The sequence below is a fragment of the Lepidochelys kempii genome, chromosome 3 (assembly GCF_965140265.1).
Source record: "Lepidochelys kempii isolate rLepKem1 chromosome 3, rLepKem1.hap2, whole genome shotgun sequence".
Classification (NCBI taxonomy): domain Eukaryota; kingdom Metazoa; phylum Chordata; order Testudines; family Cheloniidae; genus Lepidochelys; species Lepidochelys kempii.
The window spans coordinates 6,233,003-6,250,876 of record NC_133258.1 but is presented as its reverse complement, the minus strand read 5'-3'; the positions used below and the strand labels follow the sequence as shown (position 1 = coordinate 6,250,876).

Sequence of the window (17,874 nt, the reverse complement as noted above, 5' to 3'; positions counted from 1 at the left end):
CAGAATTCATAAGTCGCCCAGACCGAGATTTCAAATCATCACACCATGATGCTTTCCATTTGGACTTTTGTAAATGTACAGCTGTATTTTTAGGGTTCCATTTGCAGGAAAGTACTTGCAACTCCCAGTGACTTCATCACACCTCTGAGAGCAGAATTTGGCCCTTTTACTTGTGGGATTTAAAAGGAAGAAAGCAATGAGGTTCTTTAGAAACTAAGTGAGATTTTATAGACACTGCTCTTAAGAGAATGAGATCCTCTCTAGAGAACTTTTAAAGCAGCTGATGGAGTTTAATGTTATCCCTGCTACAGAATTCTGTAGGTTGGTTTAAACATTCTTGGGGAAAGGGTCATTCTATGTTAAATTCTGTAGGACATTTCCAGAAGGGTGGTATTTTCTTCAGTAGATAGAAGCAGGAAGTCATGAAATTCCTCCCCAGGGGAAAATAAGCCACAGAGATCTGTCAGCTGCAAACATTGCATCAGCTCTTTTTAAAACAGCCTTTATCACGCCAGATCCATTCCCCCCACACACACCCTCCCCTTCCTTCTCTGTTACAGACATCTCTGTGGTTCCACTTCTGCAAGGATGCCTGTTGCTGGAGGTGTGGGTTATTGCACCTGTGAGCATCTAGCAACCGACAATTCTCCTGGCATCTGGCACCTATGTAGAGATGGGGGGGTTTAGTCCCATATCTGTGTGCTAGGAGTCCCATTCCTCTAGAGAACACTCCCTGGGTCGATCTCTCACTCTCTATGTTACAACTGGAAACAGAGCCCTGGCCTCTCTGAACTCCTGATTCTGTGTAATCCCTCTTTATTTTTTTGTCTGGGTTAACAGTGTATTCAGCCAAGCTGGGCAGAACCAGCCCACACCTGCGCAGCAGGGAATGTACAACAACATGAGCATCACCGTGTCCATGGCCGGAGGAAACACAAACGTCCAGAACATGAATCCAATGACTGGACAAATGCAGATGAGCTCACTGCAAATGCCCGGGATGAACTCCATGTGCTCTGAGCAGGTCAGTGCTGCAGCGTTCTCGTTCACCAGGCACTCCCAGGAGCACGAACAGCGATGACGCCGCTCCACTGACCATCAGCCAGTTTCACTGGGGGTGGGGGTGGGGGTTTCTCCATTGGTGAGGCACACGTATCCCACAGTAACTTTGTGGTGCTCTCCCTGGGAATTGCCGAACTCCCTGAGCCAAGGAGCTAACGGATTTATTGCGTTTAAGCTTTGTGTTCCAGGGTTTTTGCATGCCAGATGCTTGCTGCTCTAACTCCTCTCCACTCTGTATCATGCACACCCCTACCTCTGCCGCCTATTGTCTAGCATGCTGGGTGCCTGGAAATCCTGGCTCATGAGTCATTTGGTGCTTTTGTGCAGACTTACAAAATCTCCCTGGTGATCTCCCTTTTCTCTGGGATGTTTACCTTAAGGTTATCTCCTTCCTGTGCTTGAGAGGCAGGGACCTATTTCCAGTAGTACAGTTAGGTGTTTGACAGTGGAGCAAAGGGCTGGAGGGAAGCAGGCAGAGGCCCCTCTCGCTTCACTGGCACCCACAGCTGTAAGCTTCTCTGTGCTTTGAAGCCTGGTGCAACAGGCACCGGATTAGTCAAATTATGAGATAGTTACATCAGCTCACCAGGAACCGATGGGCGTGCATTCAACTCTGTAAAGATAACGGTGGCTGCACTGAGAGTTCCCAGCGGCTAACGGTTCCTGTAGCCCGAGTGTGCACTGAGGATTCCTTATTGCTAATTAAGGAGAACTTGACATTTCATGGGAAGATGAGGCAGAGGCAGATTTGTTCATGTTTAGGCACACCCAGGAAGTCACCAGGTGGTGGGGCTGGATTGGTAAAACTCCCATTGTAAAACTTTTTCTAAAGCAGGATCCCCACTGTTAATAACCGGTAAGTAACTGGTGTAGTAATCAGTTCAGTACCATGGAAATGCAACGTTCTTTCTAGAACCTTTGGATCAAATTCAGTCCCAGGGCCAGCTGACACTTCTCGGACTGAAGTCAGTAGCATGACCCCTGATTACACCCTTTTCCTCTACAGCCATCTTTTGCAACAACCTTCAGTCACAGAGGATGGTATAAAAGTAAACACAGACAGATACATGTGCACATGCATCCCCTTGAAGCCAGGCAGATATGGATCGCCTGTTGTTACACTCCGAAATGGTCAGAGAGGTCTCCTGGCTGCAATTAGCTACAGCATTCATGCCCCTAGGAACTCATTTCAGGAAACCATCCCTTCAGTGTCTGTGCAGAGTAGTGAGGGTGGCAGAGAACAAGCTGATTCACTGCTCAGCTGTGCACACAGAGGGCTGGTTGGTGCAGTTTGCACTGGGTCCTGCTAAGAGGCAGTGTGGAGCTACTCCAGCCCTGAGAGAGCACTGGGAGAGATTCTGCCTCCAGAAGTACAGTCTCTTCCAGGATGTTTGGTGAATGCAGCTGCTCACTTTGCATCATCTGTAAGGATGGTGGAGATTGCTTCCTCTAGTAATGGGAGGCGTTCTAGAATCCTAGAAACATAGGGTCGAAAGGGACCTTAAGAAGTCATCTAGTCCAGCCCCCTGAACTGTGGCCAGACCAAGTAACCCTATACCATCCCTGACAAGTGTTCGACATCTGTTCTTAAAAACCTCCAATGATGGGGATTCCACAACCTCCCTTGGAAGCCCATTCCAGAGCTTAACTCCCCTTAGCATTAGAAAGCTTTTCCTAATATGTGATCTAAATATCCCTTGCTGCAGATTAAGCCCATTACTTCTTGTCCTGCCTTCAGTGGCCATGGAGAACAGTTGATTCCCGTCCTCTTTATAACAGCCGTTCATGTGTGTGAAGACTGTGATCATGTCCCCTCCTCAGGTTTCTTTTCTCAAGACTAAACAGGCCCCGTTTTTGTAACCTTTCCTCAAAGGCCAGGTTTTCTAAACCTTTGATCATTTGTATTGCTCTCCTCTGGATTCACTGCAGTAGGTCCACATCTTTCTTAAAGAGTGGTACCCAGAAGTGGACGCTGTACTCCAGCTGAGGCTTCACCCGTGCTGAGTAGTGGCTCCACCTCCTCCCCAGGTCTTTCCCAGTAACTTGCTTGATGGAGGACCGAGGAGTGAGCAATCCCCGCCCACACTACTATTGTGGTGGGGGTGTGCAAGTGGCAAGGGAAGCTGCTTGCCCGTGCCCTCATGCCTGCACCAAGGGCCAAGTACAGTCTTGTCCAATGTTTCTTTGTGGCGAGTAGTAGGCCCCTTTAGTAACCACTCAGTCTGAGGGAGATTCTCTCTCTGTTTCCAAGGCCAGACCTGAGATCTTTCAGGTCCAGAAGGGGCTCTAGCTGTTTGGGTTTGTGACTCAAGAATGTGGTAAAGCACCTTTGGGATCCGTTGCGTGACGAGAGGGATCTGTGCTATATTGCTCTTGGCAGCATCCCTTTTAATTAGTTTCATCTGTGAGCGTTTGTCTGTCTGCACTTAAAGCTTCTCTGAGCCATGCCTCCAACAGCTGACCTCTCCCAGCCTGTTCTGAAGGGATTCAGTCACGGGGGCTTTCTGAACTGCTCATTATGGCTGCAGTAAACGGTTTGGAAACCAGCCCTCATTGTGCATTTGCTGTAGAGCGAGCTGGGAACTGAGGGAGACTGGTTTGAAGACACACTGACTCAGGCCCTGCTTCAGAGGCCAGATTTAGGTCATCATGTCCTGGCTAACACAGGATTAGTCCCTGGTGTCATCTGACGCTTCAGTCTGGAAGCAATGTGAAGGCTGAGCCATTTGTTCTGCCCCTCTGGTCCGTTCACTGGAGCTTCACGCTCCTCGGAGAGATGATGCTGTAGGGAACCACCGGCAGCCCAAGTGGGGGGCACAAGGGAGCTCTCCTCCGAGGGAACTCACTTGGATAATCTTAGTCCAGAGTGTGGTCAGTGAAGCAAACAAGGATTGCAGCCCCTCCATGGCTTCATTCTGCTTCAGCAAATGGAGTGAGCCATCTCGTACAGCTGGGGCTCTGAGAGGCTGGGCTTGATGGAAGGAGCTCAGGGGGTCCCAGCCAGCCGCTTGGTTGTATTGCTCTAATTAAAACACTAAATGGAAACTTGCAGCAGGGAGTGAGCTGCTCCCAACACTGCCTACAGAGTCAGGAGTGCTGCTCACACTCGGCCAGCACCAGAACCAGGTCTGCAGCCCTGCCCTGGGATCCACGCTTCTCTCACCACTGTATCCACAGCATGCTTAAAGCTGGGAGAGCAGAATGAACTGTGCTTCCTGCACCCCTGGAAGGTTAAAATGGCAGATGCTGTAGCGTGGGGGGAGGTGGTGGGAAAAGGTCAGGGGGGAAGTGCTGGGGAAAAGGAGCCCAGCATTTCTAAATCTCTCCTTGGCTCAGAAGTTCTGTTGTTCGCCTTTTGTGAGGAAAAGCAAGAGAACGCTGTAATAAACAGGCTTAGTCCAACAGTGTCCCACTCAGCTGCTTCCCTGAGGCCACGCCAGCGTGTCACGGAGAGCATGCCAGCATGTAGGCGCCACATACACAACCCGATGCTGTAGCTCTCCTGGGATCCCTCACTTTCTGCAGAGTTGACACTGGAGGATGGGGCACTGGGGAGAGGATAGAGAATCCTCTGAAAAGCAGGTGAACCATCACTGAGCCTTGACCTTGCTTTGACAGGTAAATGACCCAGCACTGAGACCCGCCGGCCTTTACTGCAACCAGCTTTCCTCCACTGATCGTTTGAAAACAGAAGCAGACGGGGCGCAGGTCAGTAAGAAACTGCTAAGCACAGACCCATCTGAGGTACAAAGAGATGTTTGGCCTGTGGGTTGGTCACCTCAGTAACTGTAAACTTCTTGCACTTGTATCAGCGGCTTTGGCTTCCGGGATGGTTTCTGTAGCGGCAGAGAATAAATTGCAGGGCTCAGCCCAGTAGGGCCTTCTATTTTCTGTGTAGTGTAGAGCTGGAATCTGCATTCGATGACAACGACCTGCCTCAGAAATCTTGCTTTATTCTCCTACTCTGATTTAAGCCGGCATGGATCAAAGCTCGTTGCTCTGGCAGGAAGGGTAAGTGTCCCCAGCAGTGTGGGGAGCGCAGTGAGCTGAGCTAGAAAAGTAATTGGACATCGGAGAGATGGGAGTCGCTAAAATCCTTATCGGCTCCGAGGCTGGCCCCAGGTACAATGACAAACGAGAGACGTTTCTGTTTTTGAAGGGCAGGGCTTGCTCGTAGAATGATGTTAATGGGAACATTGGCAGTCAGAATCCTCGTCTCCGTGACCCAATGCGCTGATCATGAGCCCCTTCATAATATACCAGTGTGCACTTAGTGCCTCGTTGGGAGTTGTCTGAGCTCGATTGCAGTTGACCCATTCATTCTGTTCAGAGAAAGGGGCTCAGCACTTTCTGCAAATCAGGCCCTTTTAAGGTGTCTCAAGTTGAAAACCCAAAATAACTAGCAACTTTTGAGTATCTTGGGCCAAGTATTGCCACTCTGCCTTGCACTCTGGCCAGTTTCAGCCAGAGCATGCACCTGGCCAGCAGTCTGGAAGGAGCCAGCATTCTACCAGTCTGTTTAGAGATGACATGTTCTGCTTCAATATGAAGTTCTCTTTGTTCCCCCGTTTGCTGGTGAACTCTAACTGCACCTCCTGTGCCGCTCTTGTGTTCAGTCCTCTGCTTGCCTAGGGCAAGGAATTTTGGGCTTTTGATGGGCTTATAAAAGAGCATCAAACAGTATACATTTCTCAGTAGCATTATCCTTAAAGAGGGTGGGTGAGTAGATTTTTGCCCCTGGGCTGGTTACCGTGTTCAAAATGGGTAGTAGACATACTTAAAACAAAATAAAAGTGATGTGCCTCCTTGTGTGTTATTAATAACCTATTAAGTATTACAAATCAATTGTACCTGTCACCACCGATGCTGCTTGGTTTGTATTTTTTCATTTTGCTCAGTTTGGACAATGAAAATCAACTCATCAATTTCACACTTTTAATTTCCTGGTCCGTTTCACTTTGTGGTTCTTATGCATTAGCAGGATACTGCAGTGTTTGATTTGCAAAGACTGTAGGGAAATGTTAACACTCAAACAAAACAAATCCTATTTTTACTGGAATAAATAAAGAAGGAAAATGTGTCCTACCTTTAGGTTCTGTGACACTTCAATTTTAGACCTAACTCTACCTTGGTATTGTCCCTTTGATATTCCCTTGCAGCGAGTGGGATGCCATGGTGTACCCTATTCAGCAGCATAGCATAAGCATTCTACCTTGTGCCTCTGGTCTATTTCGCTGCAATTGAAGGGGTTCAGCAGTATTAAAACAGGAGAGAGATTGGTTTCCAGCCTTTAATACTGTGCTCCCCTCAGAGCAGGTGTCACGGACAAGGTGGCTCTCAACACAGAGTGATGGCTGGCCGGCAGCTGGAGACATGGGAATGCCAATTTTAATTTTTTTTTTTTTAATGAAAAACATGTGAATCTTTCAGAGCTCTGATCCAAATGAGTGCAGTAGTTTTCTTTTTATAGGAAAAGAAGACAGAAGAGTTCTTCTCTGTGGTGACTACAGACTAGAGGAATTCTCTAGTGAGTTTCCACTTCACGTAGTACCCAGTCCATAAGCCAAGGGGCCTGTTCCTTTTTCCCTCTAAAAATCTCTCTTGTCTTTTGTGTCCCAGCAGGTACAACAGGTTCAGGTGTTTGCTGACGTGCAGTGTACAGTGAATCTGGTAGGCGGAGACCCTTACCTGAACCAGCCTGGTCCAGTGGGCTCGCAGAAAAGCACGACAGGTCCTCAGACCCCTCAGGCCCAGCAGAAGAGCCTCCTTCAGCAGCTACTGACTGAATAACTGCTTTTAAAGGAATGTGAAATTTAAATAATAAGACATACAGAGATATATAAATATATATATATTATATATTTTTCTGAGATTTTTGATATCTCAAACTGCAGCCATTCTTCAGCTCGTAGTGTTTGGAGCAAAAGTTTTTTTTGTTTTGGGGTTGTTATTTTCTTTTTGTCCTTCGGGTGGTTTTTGTTTGTTTGTTTGTTTTTGTAAAAGGCGTTGGATGTTGGCAAAGCAACAAGGCAGGACAGTCGGTTTCTTGAGCCAAAATTACAGATGATTCTTATTTTTGTAATCAGTTGCTGGCATCTTACTCCAGACGAAGGTTTCTCGGGGAAGTGGGGAAGGGGATGGAGGAAGAAGCGAGTTGAAAGAGACTGCTTCGGAAGGAGGACGATCATCTCAGTTTCAGCTGGATCTGTCACTGATTCGTGTCTCAGCCCAGTGGGAAGGTGGGGAATTGACACCAGACTTCTATCAGAAAGGCTGTTTTTATTCATGCTTAAAAAACCCAAACACCTTTTCTCCCTTCTGCCCCAGTCCGCTTGTGCGTACAATCAGCTTTTTCTAGCAATCGTGAGTTTGTCAGTTTTAAAGAAAAACAGAGAGTATTTTGACCCACCATTTTCCCCATGTTTTATGCTGGTGTTTAAAGCCTCCTAGCGAGAGAGGCCACAATGTGTATATTACATCGGGGGAAAACAATAATAAAAAAACAAAAAAAAAAGAACAGTTTGGGGGGAAAAGCTGCAATAATTTTTAGGGGGAAGGATGGGGAGGAGGGGGGAGGGTTCTGTCAATTGTAGATAAAAATTTTCTGATTAAATATTAAATAAAATTAAGCAGTTGGTTTTTTCTGCTTTGATTGTGCTTAACAGCTGAGGTAGCTTAAACTATTTAAAATAATAATAAAAATAATGAAAATTCAACTCTCTGATGGGAGATAGCTTATTTTTTTCCCCCTCAAACCTGTCACTGTACATAGCTCTGATCTCTTGTGTAAATTTTGTTTTCTTCCTTTAGCTGCGATCGCTCTTAATATCACCGCTTTTTATTTGATTTATTATTTTTTTCCCTTTTTCTAAAATTATGCTGGTGTGTGGAAAATGTATAGCTTTGTTGACTGAATTTGCAAGAGATAAAAACAAAGAAATCGAGATGACAGCTAACGTTGTACTGCTTTCTGATGACTGTGCTATTATGTGGATTTTCCCTCTCTTGCGGTTGGAGGTGGATGGGGCAGGTCTAGTTTTCAGAGGTACTGAGCATTCATTGCTCCCACTAGTCCATAGGAGCTGCAGGAGCGCTCAGCACTTCTGGAAATTGGCCCTCTAAGCTCCGAAGCACTAGTTCATTCTGCCCCACAGAACAACCTGGTCCAGCTCCAGTGGGAGGCTTGGCTCTACCAAAAGCCCACAGGGGGTGTTGTAGTTGCCACCACTAGAGAGAAGAAGGGCTCCTCCTCCTGCCCTGCCACTCAGGCAGTCACCAGTAAAATGGGCGATGTGAACCGAAGGCAAGTCTGCGAAGCTCTCAGCTTGAGCCCAAAGGGGTCTAAGCCAGTTAGAGAATGTGTCCCTCTTCTCCCAGAGGGGGAAAGACCAGAACTTTCAATACAGACCAGGAATGCCCCAGCCATTAGTGTCACTCCCCGAGGAAATACACTCAATTCCCTGTGACCACAGCCAGAAGCTGTTCAAGGAGATTTCTTCACCACATTTGACTTGAGATCCAAACCTCCATATCCCCTCCCCATGCAGGATTTTTTCCAATCACAGATGGGGAACTGCATGTCCGGTTCTGTGCACCAATGGTCATCCTAATATCGACACCTTGCAGCTCCCCCAAGCTGAATGTGATGAACAAAGGCACCCTCAGACAAGAAGGGATCTGTGATAGCCCGTGTAGGAGACTGGCTAATGAAATCTGGAGCAGAAATGGCAGCTCCATCCAGGACGCTAGAAGTCTTCCAAACTATAGGGGCTCTGGCCATCTGGACTCAGGTGATATGATACCACACTCTCGTAGGAGGAGTTGCTTTGTGCCAGGAGAGGTATATCGAAATCATGGATCTGATGAGAGAGCCAGTCCAACACTCACAGTATTCACTGTGTCCAGGTGGTGTGAGCCTTATTGGGATGCTAGTTCCCTACCTCACCAGGGACTGCAGCGTATGTATTCATGCTACAACAGTACATGGCACATTACAAGACAGAGGCACCCTGCTGAAATAAGTACGAGCCTCAGACTGTGCAGGGGGAAGAGCTGACAGAAGTGAATTCCCTTTGGATCTATTCCCCTACATTCAATCACTGGGGCAAGCTTTAGAATGTGGGGCAGCTAAGAGAGACACCATAGTACAGAGCCAGTGCCATTCAGATGCCTGGTGCCACACGTACACTGTCCTCTCTGTGGGCAGAGCCAAGAAGTTCTTCAATGGGAACCCTGTCTCAGTATATACATGGCTGCTGCCCTGTCAGCTCCTTAAACCAAGGATTTCCCATGCCTCCTTATTCATGCCCTACCCTCCACTTCCTGTACTGCTCCTGGTTGTACAGGAAACCTAAAGAGGCACAGCTGCAGGACAAGAACGGTGCTTCTAGTGCAAGGCCGTCCATACAGAATGCTCGCCAGTCCTCACACAGGGGCTGCCGTGTCCAGAACTGCAGAAGGTATTCAGGCAACTATGCAAAAAGCCACATGTCTGAGTCCTGTCAAAAGCTCATGGGGTAAAGTTTGGGTCATGTTCTGTGTGAAGACCAAGGAATCCCAGCTAAGAGCCTGGTAGGATTCTTTGTTAGCCCAACCCAGAACATTAGACCAAGGGTCAATTTCTGAACTCCCCTGTGGAGCCTAAAGTTGGTATTAGATAGAGACACTAGCCTTATCCCCACTGCATGTGGAATACCTCTGGGATTTCTAGCCCTTCCTTGCCTAACCATCAAAACCACTTCCACAGCCTCCCTAGCCTCAGCGATGAAGGCAGAAGACTAGCCTTTTTAGTTCTCCACAGGGCCTTTTCCTTGCTTAGCCTCCAAGTTTCATCTAGCGCTAGAGATCTTGCCAAGTTTTCAGCTCAAGGAACCAAAGAAGTCCCTACAATTTCCATGCGTCAATGGAGCTGAATGGATTTTAGTTTGAACTGAAGTTACAGAGCCCAGATGGGTAGAATGCCCAGTGCAAATTAGGGCTCCCTTCTAGAAGGGTGAAGCAGTCTGATGGCTGAGCAGCTGAGAATTTCCATATGCAGCTTCACCTAACACTGAGGAAGGATGGCCTTGTAGTTAAAGGCACAGGCCTGGGTTCCTGGCTCTGCTGCAGGTTTCCTATGCAGCCTTGGTGGATTACAGTATCTGACTAACTTCCTAGGAGAAACAGCTCTTTAATCTAGTGGAGAAAGGTAACACAAGAACTGATGGGTGGAAGCTGAAGCCAGACCCATTCAAATTAAACAAAAGGCGCAAATTTGTACCAGGGAAGGGGATTAGTCATTGGAACAAACTACCAAGGAATGTGGTGGATTCTCTTCAAATCAAGACTGGCTACCTGACGGGAAGATTTGCTTTAGCCAAGCGGAAGTTACTAAATTCAGTACAGGGGTAACTGGGTGAAATGTAATGGCCGGTGCTATCCAGGAGGTCAGACTAGATGATCTGATGGTCCCTTCTGGCCTTAGAATCTATGAATCTGAAATCACCTAGGCCCAAATTGTCAAAAGCAGCCTCTAATGCTGAGAGCCTGGATTGTGGGGCTGCTAGGGCGGGATTCCAGTGGGCCTGCAGTGCTTAATGACCTGCGTTGGTGTTTGAGTGCTGAGCGCCTCTGAACATCCAACCCTGGGTGTCTAAAATGGGGCTCCTAAAAAACAGACACACCCAAAATTAAAGGCCACTTTTTGAAAATGTGGACCTTAATCTCTCGGCCTCAGTTTCCCCATCTATTAAGGTAAATGTATTCTGTGCATTGCAGTACCACCCACCACGTGCTAGGTGCTGTCAATACACAGCTCCCTGCCCCCAATAAGCTCACAATCTAAGAAACCAAGCCACATCCGTGAGGGTGGGGGAGATGGATAAAAAAATGCAGGCAGAATAAAGACCACCACTCCCAAATGTGTACCTCAACTGGCTGATCTGTGGGCAATGTGGCAGAAATGGGTCTCGAGGGATCTGCAGGAGTGTTGATGTGCTATCTGTTTCCCCAGGATGTCGTGAAGCTACACTTGTCAGGCTGGAGATTTGCAGGCCCTGGATGGAAAGTGCTATAGAAGGAATGATGATGATTATCGTCAATCTACGATGGCTATTAATACAGTGCTAGTCCTCTTATCTCCGCTCTTACTATATGCTGCTGCTATTGTACCTAGAACTCATCTGTCTGGACCAGTGGCAACTCAAATCCCAGCAAGAACATGTTGCCTGGTAAAATCCCAATGTTTCTGGAACTTGGGGTCCCAATCCAGAACCTGGCCCTAGGTTTAGTAGTCAACAAGCCAGAGAGGTTAGAGAAGGATTTTTCCCTTTCTCCGTCTGCTTCATAAGGCTAAGGAAGATCTCAATGGGAGAAGAGAGGGGGTGGACACAGAAGATAAAGAAGAGGGTACCCAAAAAGTTCTGTGATAGTTGGTGGCTCTGCCTGATTAACAGGTGTCAGGTGGGAGCTGATACAGTGGCTGGATTAGGGGCTTCCCATTCAATCTCCAGATGAAAGCTACTCTTGCCTTTTAGATGCTGTGGTCAGTTGCCACTGCTGTCTGGAAGGGTCTGTGTCTGGTACCTGCATGTGTGACATCAGTGCGCGCTTTCCCCAGCCCTCCATTTCCTCTGGCATGGCCAAAGCCTAGTGACCAAAGGAATTTCCAAACGCTGCCTCAATTCCTATGCTGTAGTGTAGGAGTGCGTTCTGTGGGGTTGTAGGAGGGGGGTGAGAAATATAAATACCATTCAGCTCATGTCCTTTCCTAGTTCTGCCTTGAGCTACTCAGGTGTGAACAGTTCCTGTAGGGCACCCCATTGCTCGCTGAGTTCAGTGTCCTGTGTGCAAAACACCCATGGGAGCTCAGCGAACTTGGTAATTAAAACCAGCTGTGAGCAGCAGTTCCTTGCCCAGGCCCGTTTTAAGGATCTGAGATAAGATACCAGTAGTGCGGGGGCTGGGCTTATCTTTTAACACAGCTGTAAATAACCATCTCATGGTGATGTGTGCACACACAGTGCAGTTCCTTGCTGACTTGTCTCTCTGCACTGGTCTCTTTCCAGTCCTGTTGGACACCTGCCCCAGAAGGCAGCGTAGTCTAATGATTAGTGTGTTGGGGGGGGGGGGGGGTTCAGGATTCTTGCATTCCAGCCCCAGCTGTGCTACTGACCAAAGTGGGAGACAGGTGGCAGGCAACCAGAAACCAGTGTCCACAGGGGCCCACACCCATTATATGTGCCAACCTACCCAGTTCAGAGCAGTCTCGTTTCCTGGCCAATCAGCCATCTTTAAAAAACATATTTCATTTTGTTTGGCATTTCATGACTGCAACATGGCACTGCATGTGCACGATACTGTGTGGTGCTAACACCAAAATGCCTCCAGACCTAGTTGGCAGCTAGAAATGCATCTTAGGATCTCTAACGCGAGACATGATTATGAAGACTGCTGCCCAGAGGAAGTGTATAAATGCAAAAAACCAACAGATCCTTGGCATAGGTCCCAGAAACTGTTTGGCCAAGCTCTGGGATATAAAGACACTAAGAATATACTTTGATTCCAGCTAAGTAGGTGCTATTCTACAGAAACCATTCAAGTATTCAGTCATCGCAACATATGCTGATGAATTGGTATTGAATCCCACCGACAGATCCAGCAGTAACACCAAGAAACAATTCCCTCCCTAAGAGTCAATACAGCTTCTTACCCCTTCACGCCACAGCAACAGATTAAGATTTGTGAGCAGAAGCCCCAATGCTCTAATTGGATTTGTGCAGGCAGACCACTACACCGGAGCAAATATAGCAGCAGGATTGGAGGCCCTAATGATCATTAGGCATAAGGTGCCAATGAAATGGTGCTGGAGCCCTCTCCCAGTGGGTCTTTTTGCGTCAATGGAGGCTCCTGACAATAACAGATCTGTGCTAGAAAGCCCAGTTTTCATTGCTGAAACCTTCAGAGGAGTGGCCCAGCTTCAGAGGGGAGATTATCAGGGTCAACAAAGACATCATGGATTTAATGTTCCAATCCTTGAACTAATTAGTGAACATAAGTGGCTAGCGGTATTTTCACTGGGGTTGTTTGGATAAAATCGCACACTACCCCAATCAATAATTTATGTAATATAATTACTTATGTGCAAATAATGTATATTTGCACATTTTACTGTTTTCTTTTACCAGGAAACACTCTTCCCCCCCACCCCATCCCACCCCACTTTGCCACAGTTCTGATCATTAAAAAATTAAAATCCAGATCCTAGGGTGAGAGGCAGCTGTTTCGCAGCAGAGCCCTCGTGGTTGCTGGCTGTTTTTTCCTCATAGAAGACATAATTTCTCTCTCTGCTGCCTGCATGTTTTTTTTAATTCAGGGACTAGTTTAAACTAGGTGGGTGTTGGATTTTTTTTTTTTTAACTTGTTTGCAAGTGATCGAAGTGTGAGAACGTAGTGGAATAAATAGAGGAACAAATTCTAGGGATGTAAGTAAAAAAAAATTAATTTTGCTTTCTGGTCACTTATGAAAATCTATCTGCTCTGCTGGTTTCCCTCTATTCTATAAAATAAAAAGCACCATCATATTCTTCTGGCATGGCCCCAAACACCATACTAAGAGGGGGATGAGGTGAAATGGTTTGGACCATTACCAGAAAATGCTGTAGGACTTATTAAGAAGTTGACTGTCAAGTTTTAATGTGCCCTTGGTTTCCACTGTGATTTTAAAGGAGGACCTGAAAAAGGCAGAAAACAGTGGGTTTTTGCCCCTTCTTGCTTCTTTATGAAGTAAAGGGAAGACCTGAAAGATTGCTGGTTTGGATTCCTTTTATATTTATTTGGCTGCTCATTGTTTACGCTATAAATTCAGGTCTTGTCTGGCCTGTTTCTCCTGAGCAACTCTATGGAAGACTGGAGAATTTATGAGATTATGTAAAAAACAATGCAGATGTAACTAGATTAAGAGGGGGAAATTATTTCTAATGAGACTGTTTAACTCCTCATAAGAAACAAATTGGAAGAAAAGCTCTTTTCTTAAAATTAATCTCACACGCCCACGCCCACACTTCTACTTCTCCTTTAATTAAGGGCTCAGAGAGCTCCCAATCCACAGATCTGAATCCACCAAGGAAAAAAGTTTGACATGCCTGATATTTAAGATAAAAAGCAAGGAGATATATAACCACCTTAAAGGGTTTAAACACCCCCCCCCCCCACACACACACACAGAACACCTTTCAGGTAAAGAAGTGCTCAAACCTATGTTTTCCCCTTAGGTCACCTTTAAAAATAGCTGGGGCTGCCTGGAAATGGACACTTGTAAAACCCCACAAATTCCTAGACTTGCCACCAACCCAGGTAGAGATGTCACAGCTTCATCCTTTAATTAGTTAACAATGTTCGTAAAGCACTTTAGAGCTGAAGCAAGCCTCACAAAAGTGCTGAGTAATAATAATGATACTCTTCTGGTCCATCGCTTCCTCTTAATCAAGGGGAAATAATTATTTTAATGTTCATGCTCCAAGGAAAATGTATGTATGCAATCTTAGGGGGAACCAACTGATTGGTACTGGAGTCTGAGGCCTTGTCTATACTAGCAAACTCCATAGTTATAAGAACAGGAGTACTTGTGGCACCTTAGAGACTAACAAATAAATAAATTTGTTAGTCTCTAAGGTGCCACAAGTACTCCTGTTCTTTTTGCGAATGCAGCCTAACACGGCTGCTACTCTGAATCCATAGTTATAGTTCATCCCTTGTGCGGCCCCTGCAGAGGGAAACCATAATGTAGATGGCGTGACATGGGTAATCACACCAGAATCTTGTCTATACTGAGGATTCCACCATTGCTCTCAGGATGGAGCTGCACCAGGGTGAATTACAGCTACGGGGTTCACCTGTTTGAAGTACTGATGACTCTCGGGCTTCATTCACTCATAGGCCTAGTGATGGACACTGCTCTGGGTCACCATGTAAAACTGGAGTAACTCCACTGAAGTGATGCTGGATTTATGCCAGTGCAAAGGGGTAGTCTGTAATCCTGTTTGTATGTCTCTGGCCACCTTGCTGCTAGTGCCCTAGCTTTAAAAAAATAAAAACATGGCTCAAAGCAAGTTCTCCATTTGGGACTCAGAAGAAATGTCCAAGCTTTTAAATGCACAGTTGTCTCTGCTCTGGAAGCTGTGTTGTGCTGGCCCTGGGTTGGGGCTGGACAATGTTAACTGTCTAGTTCGGGGAAGACAGCTCCTGAGCTCTGCAACCAGTCGTGGCACTGTATTAAAAGATCTGAGTGGGCAGGGGACAGTGGTTGTACATCTTGTCTGAACAATGGTGCCTTTAGTTCCATGCTTGGGTTTAGTATTGACTCAGTGAGGAGGGCATCAAGGACATCACTCTGCCTGACCCCAGTGGGATGCTGTCCCTAGCTGCCATGGCATAAAATGAGCCGATGGCCCTAGTCCTGTTCAGCAGCACTTCCAAACCATCCTCAAACATCTCAGAAGCTTTAACGTGCACTGTGATTAAACGGCAACAATGCTTTAGAAATGCATGGGTGAAAGCAGGGGCAATGCCTATTACATAGCTTCAGTAGCAGCACTGGGGGTCCTGCAGGCTGCTGTGGCCTGTAACTCAGGTCACTGAAACGTGTAGTTTTAGGTTAAATTACAGTCACAGCTTTCCATCTAGGGAGGTACTAACGACCAGTTTTGAAGTTAGGAGTGGTGTTGTTCTCGATACACACCGTCTGCTGCCTGGTTTGAGTGAAGCTATTATTTCCTCCCCATTAAAAAGAGAGGAAATCACGACAATGAGTCAGAGAATATGAATCCTGACTTCCCACCCGTTTTAGGTTAGTGTGACTAGCAAACCAACAGAGTTACTCCTGATTTACGGGAATTAGAAGAGAATCAGTCACTGGAGATCCTAATTATTTTCCTTTAAAAAGTGCTTCATATTTGTTTATTACTTTTTTAAAAACTTCCCATAGAGGAATGCAATTTTGTCATTCTTAAAAATTGTCCCAAAATAACCCTAAGGCACAGATTTATATTTTGGTTTGGCTAGAAAACTGTTTTATCTTCACTGATCCTACTTAAAGTTAAATTCACATTATTACATTGTGAAAAATCTCCTCATTAGGTTTCCCCTGCTTAGGGTAAATGGAGATAAACGATGGAAAATTGATCCATCTTGCATTTAACAGCTCTAATGTGCAATGAGGCATTTAGAGAACACTTTTGTCTTAAAATAAATGCCATTTTTAACAGTGACTCGTTTTGAATATTTTTCCTGTATTTAAAATGAGGCATATTTCTTCAGCTGCTTGACTACTCCTGCTTTCTGCTGTTTTAGTGTCAGCTTTATTCAATGTTTAATTATACTGTTTATTGTAAATAAAGTCATTTAAAAATTGGCTTTCTAGTTGCAGTCTGCTTACTCTATTCCTTACAAGGGCCACTGAATTGAATTAAATAGGAAACCTATAGAATATAAAGGCGAAATGGAGTGAAAATGCCATCCACCCCAAGCAGGGAGAACTCAATCAAGCCTTTCTCTCATAAGGCTCCCTGTTACTTTCTGGGGGAGGGACGAGCAGGCTCCAGCCCCAGATGAAAATAAATATGGCCTTGCTCCTGCACCACTAGTAAAGTGGAATAGTATTTTGCCCTATTGTAGCAAGGAAGATTGATCTGGCAAGAGGATGAGGCTCAGGACACCTGGCTTCTACCCCCAACTTCTCTACTGACTTGCTGGGTGTCCTAGCATGAGTCACTCCATCTCTCTGCCCTTCATTTAGAATGGGAATACTACCTCAGAAGAGCATGGTGACTCAATTCTTTAATGGCTGCCCCCTGCTTAGAGGTCCTTGGCTGAAAGTCACTCCACAAGGGTTAATTATTGTTAGACCCAGGCATCCCTTTCAGGGAAAGTTCCCCCAGTTGAATTGCCATTGCTGCGATCATTTAAATGAACTTGTTTATTTGCTGTTCAGCCCACAAGGTGATGGCCCCTTATGAAAAAGCTCAATACAGTCCTGCATGAGTAGCTCACTGCATGATTTACACGGGTAGTGTTGCAGGGTTTGGCCCATTTGGGTAGAATACTGTAGTGGTTTTTCCTCACCCTGTTTAATCTTATTTATATGGCGGTAGCCATGATACAGCACAGCTTGACTTTTGTGGCACAGTGTAACTTATGCTGCCTCACATGGTTCTCTACCTTCTTGGTAATGCATTAGGAGAGCTCTGGTTAAAGCTGGCACCTCACCTGGCAGCCAGCAGCATTTTCCTTACTGTGAGAGATTTTGCTTATGCAGCCCTGGTGAGGTGGAGGATTACTGATCAGGCCACAGGTACACGCCCCTTTCAGATGGCTAGCTACAAGCACACTTTGCTCCCACGGCTTGAGTAGTATTTGAAAAGCCGAAGGCACCACCTCCCAGCACCTGTTCCACTCGCCCATAATCAGGGGCAGGAGAAATCTTGTCAGTACTAAAAACTGAGACACTTGTTTGGTTCCTGCACCCCCATGGGGCAGAACTCAAGGCCATCATATAGGCAGTGACATGCTTGGTTTTCTGCCACTTAAGAGAGGGTGAGTGCTGCATAGGATACATTCTCCCCCCCCCCCCCCCCCCCAGCCTGGCAAATGCATGGGCCTGTATTGCTATGACTCCTAGAGGAAAGTTGCTCAGATGGGAGGAGGTTTGAAATGGTGATCCCTTGGGACACCTCTGCTGTAGCTTTCACGGGTGGATGCAGGAGCAGCTGTACTTGGATGTTTGGGATCTATAACCCCTCAAAGGGGTCTCTTATTAACAGTGCTCAGTATGCAAAC

The 17,874-nt window shown here is 46.3% G+C and overlaps 1 protein-coding gene across 19 annotated transcripts in view; it reads left to right on the top strand.

The window, feature by feature from the left end:
• Positions 1 to 8,013, top strand: part of NCOA1 (nuclear receptor coactivator 1) — a 359,657-nt gene extending 351,644 nt beyond the window's left edge. For 14 of the 19 annotated variants that reach the window (XM_073335589.1, XM_073335594.1, XM_073335585.1 and 11 more), the window contains 3 exons: positions 841 to 1,024; positions 4,681 to 4,770; positions 6,682 to 8,013. In XM_073335589.1, the coding sequence (XP_073191690.1) occupies positions 841 to 1,024; positions 4,681 to 4,770; positions 6,682 to 6,852 (445 nt within the window). In that variant the 3' untranslated portion in view covers positions 6,853 to 8,013. Of the gene's footprint in view, positions 1 to 840; positions 1,025 to 4,680; positions 4,771 to 6,532; positions 6,590 to 6,681 lie in introns of all 19 variants that reach the window. The other 5 variants (XM_073335595.1, XM_073335597.1, XM_073335593.1 and 2 more) reach the window with 3 other exon arrangements.
• The last annotated feature ends 9,861 nt before the right edge of the window (positions 8,014 to 17,874 follow it).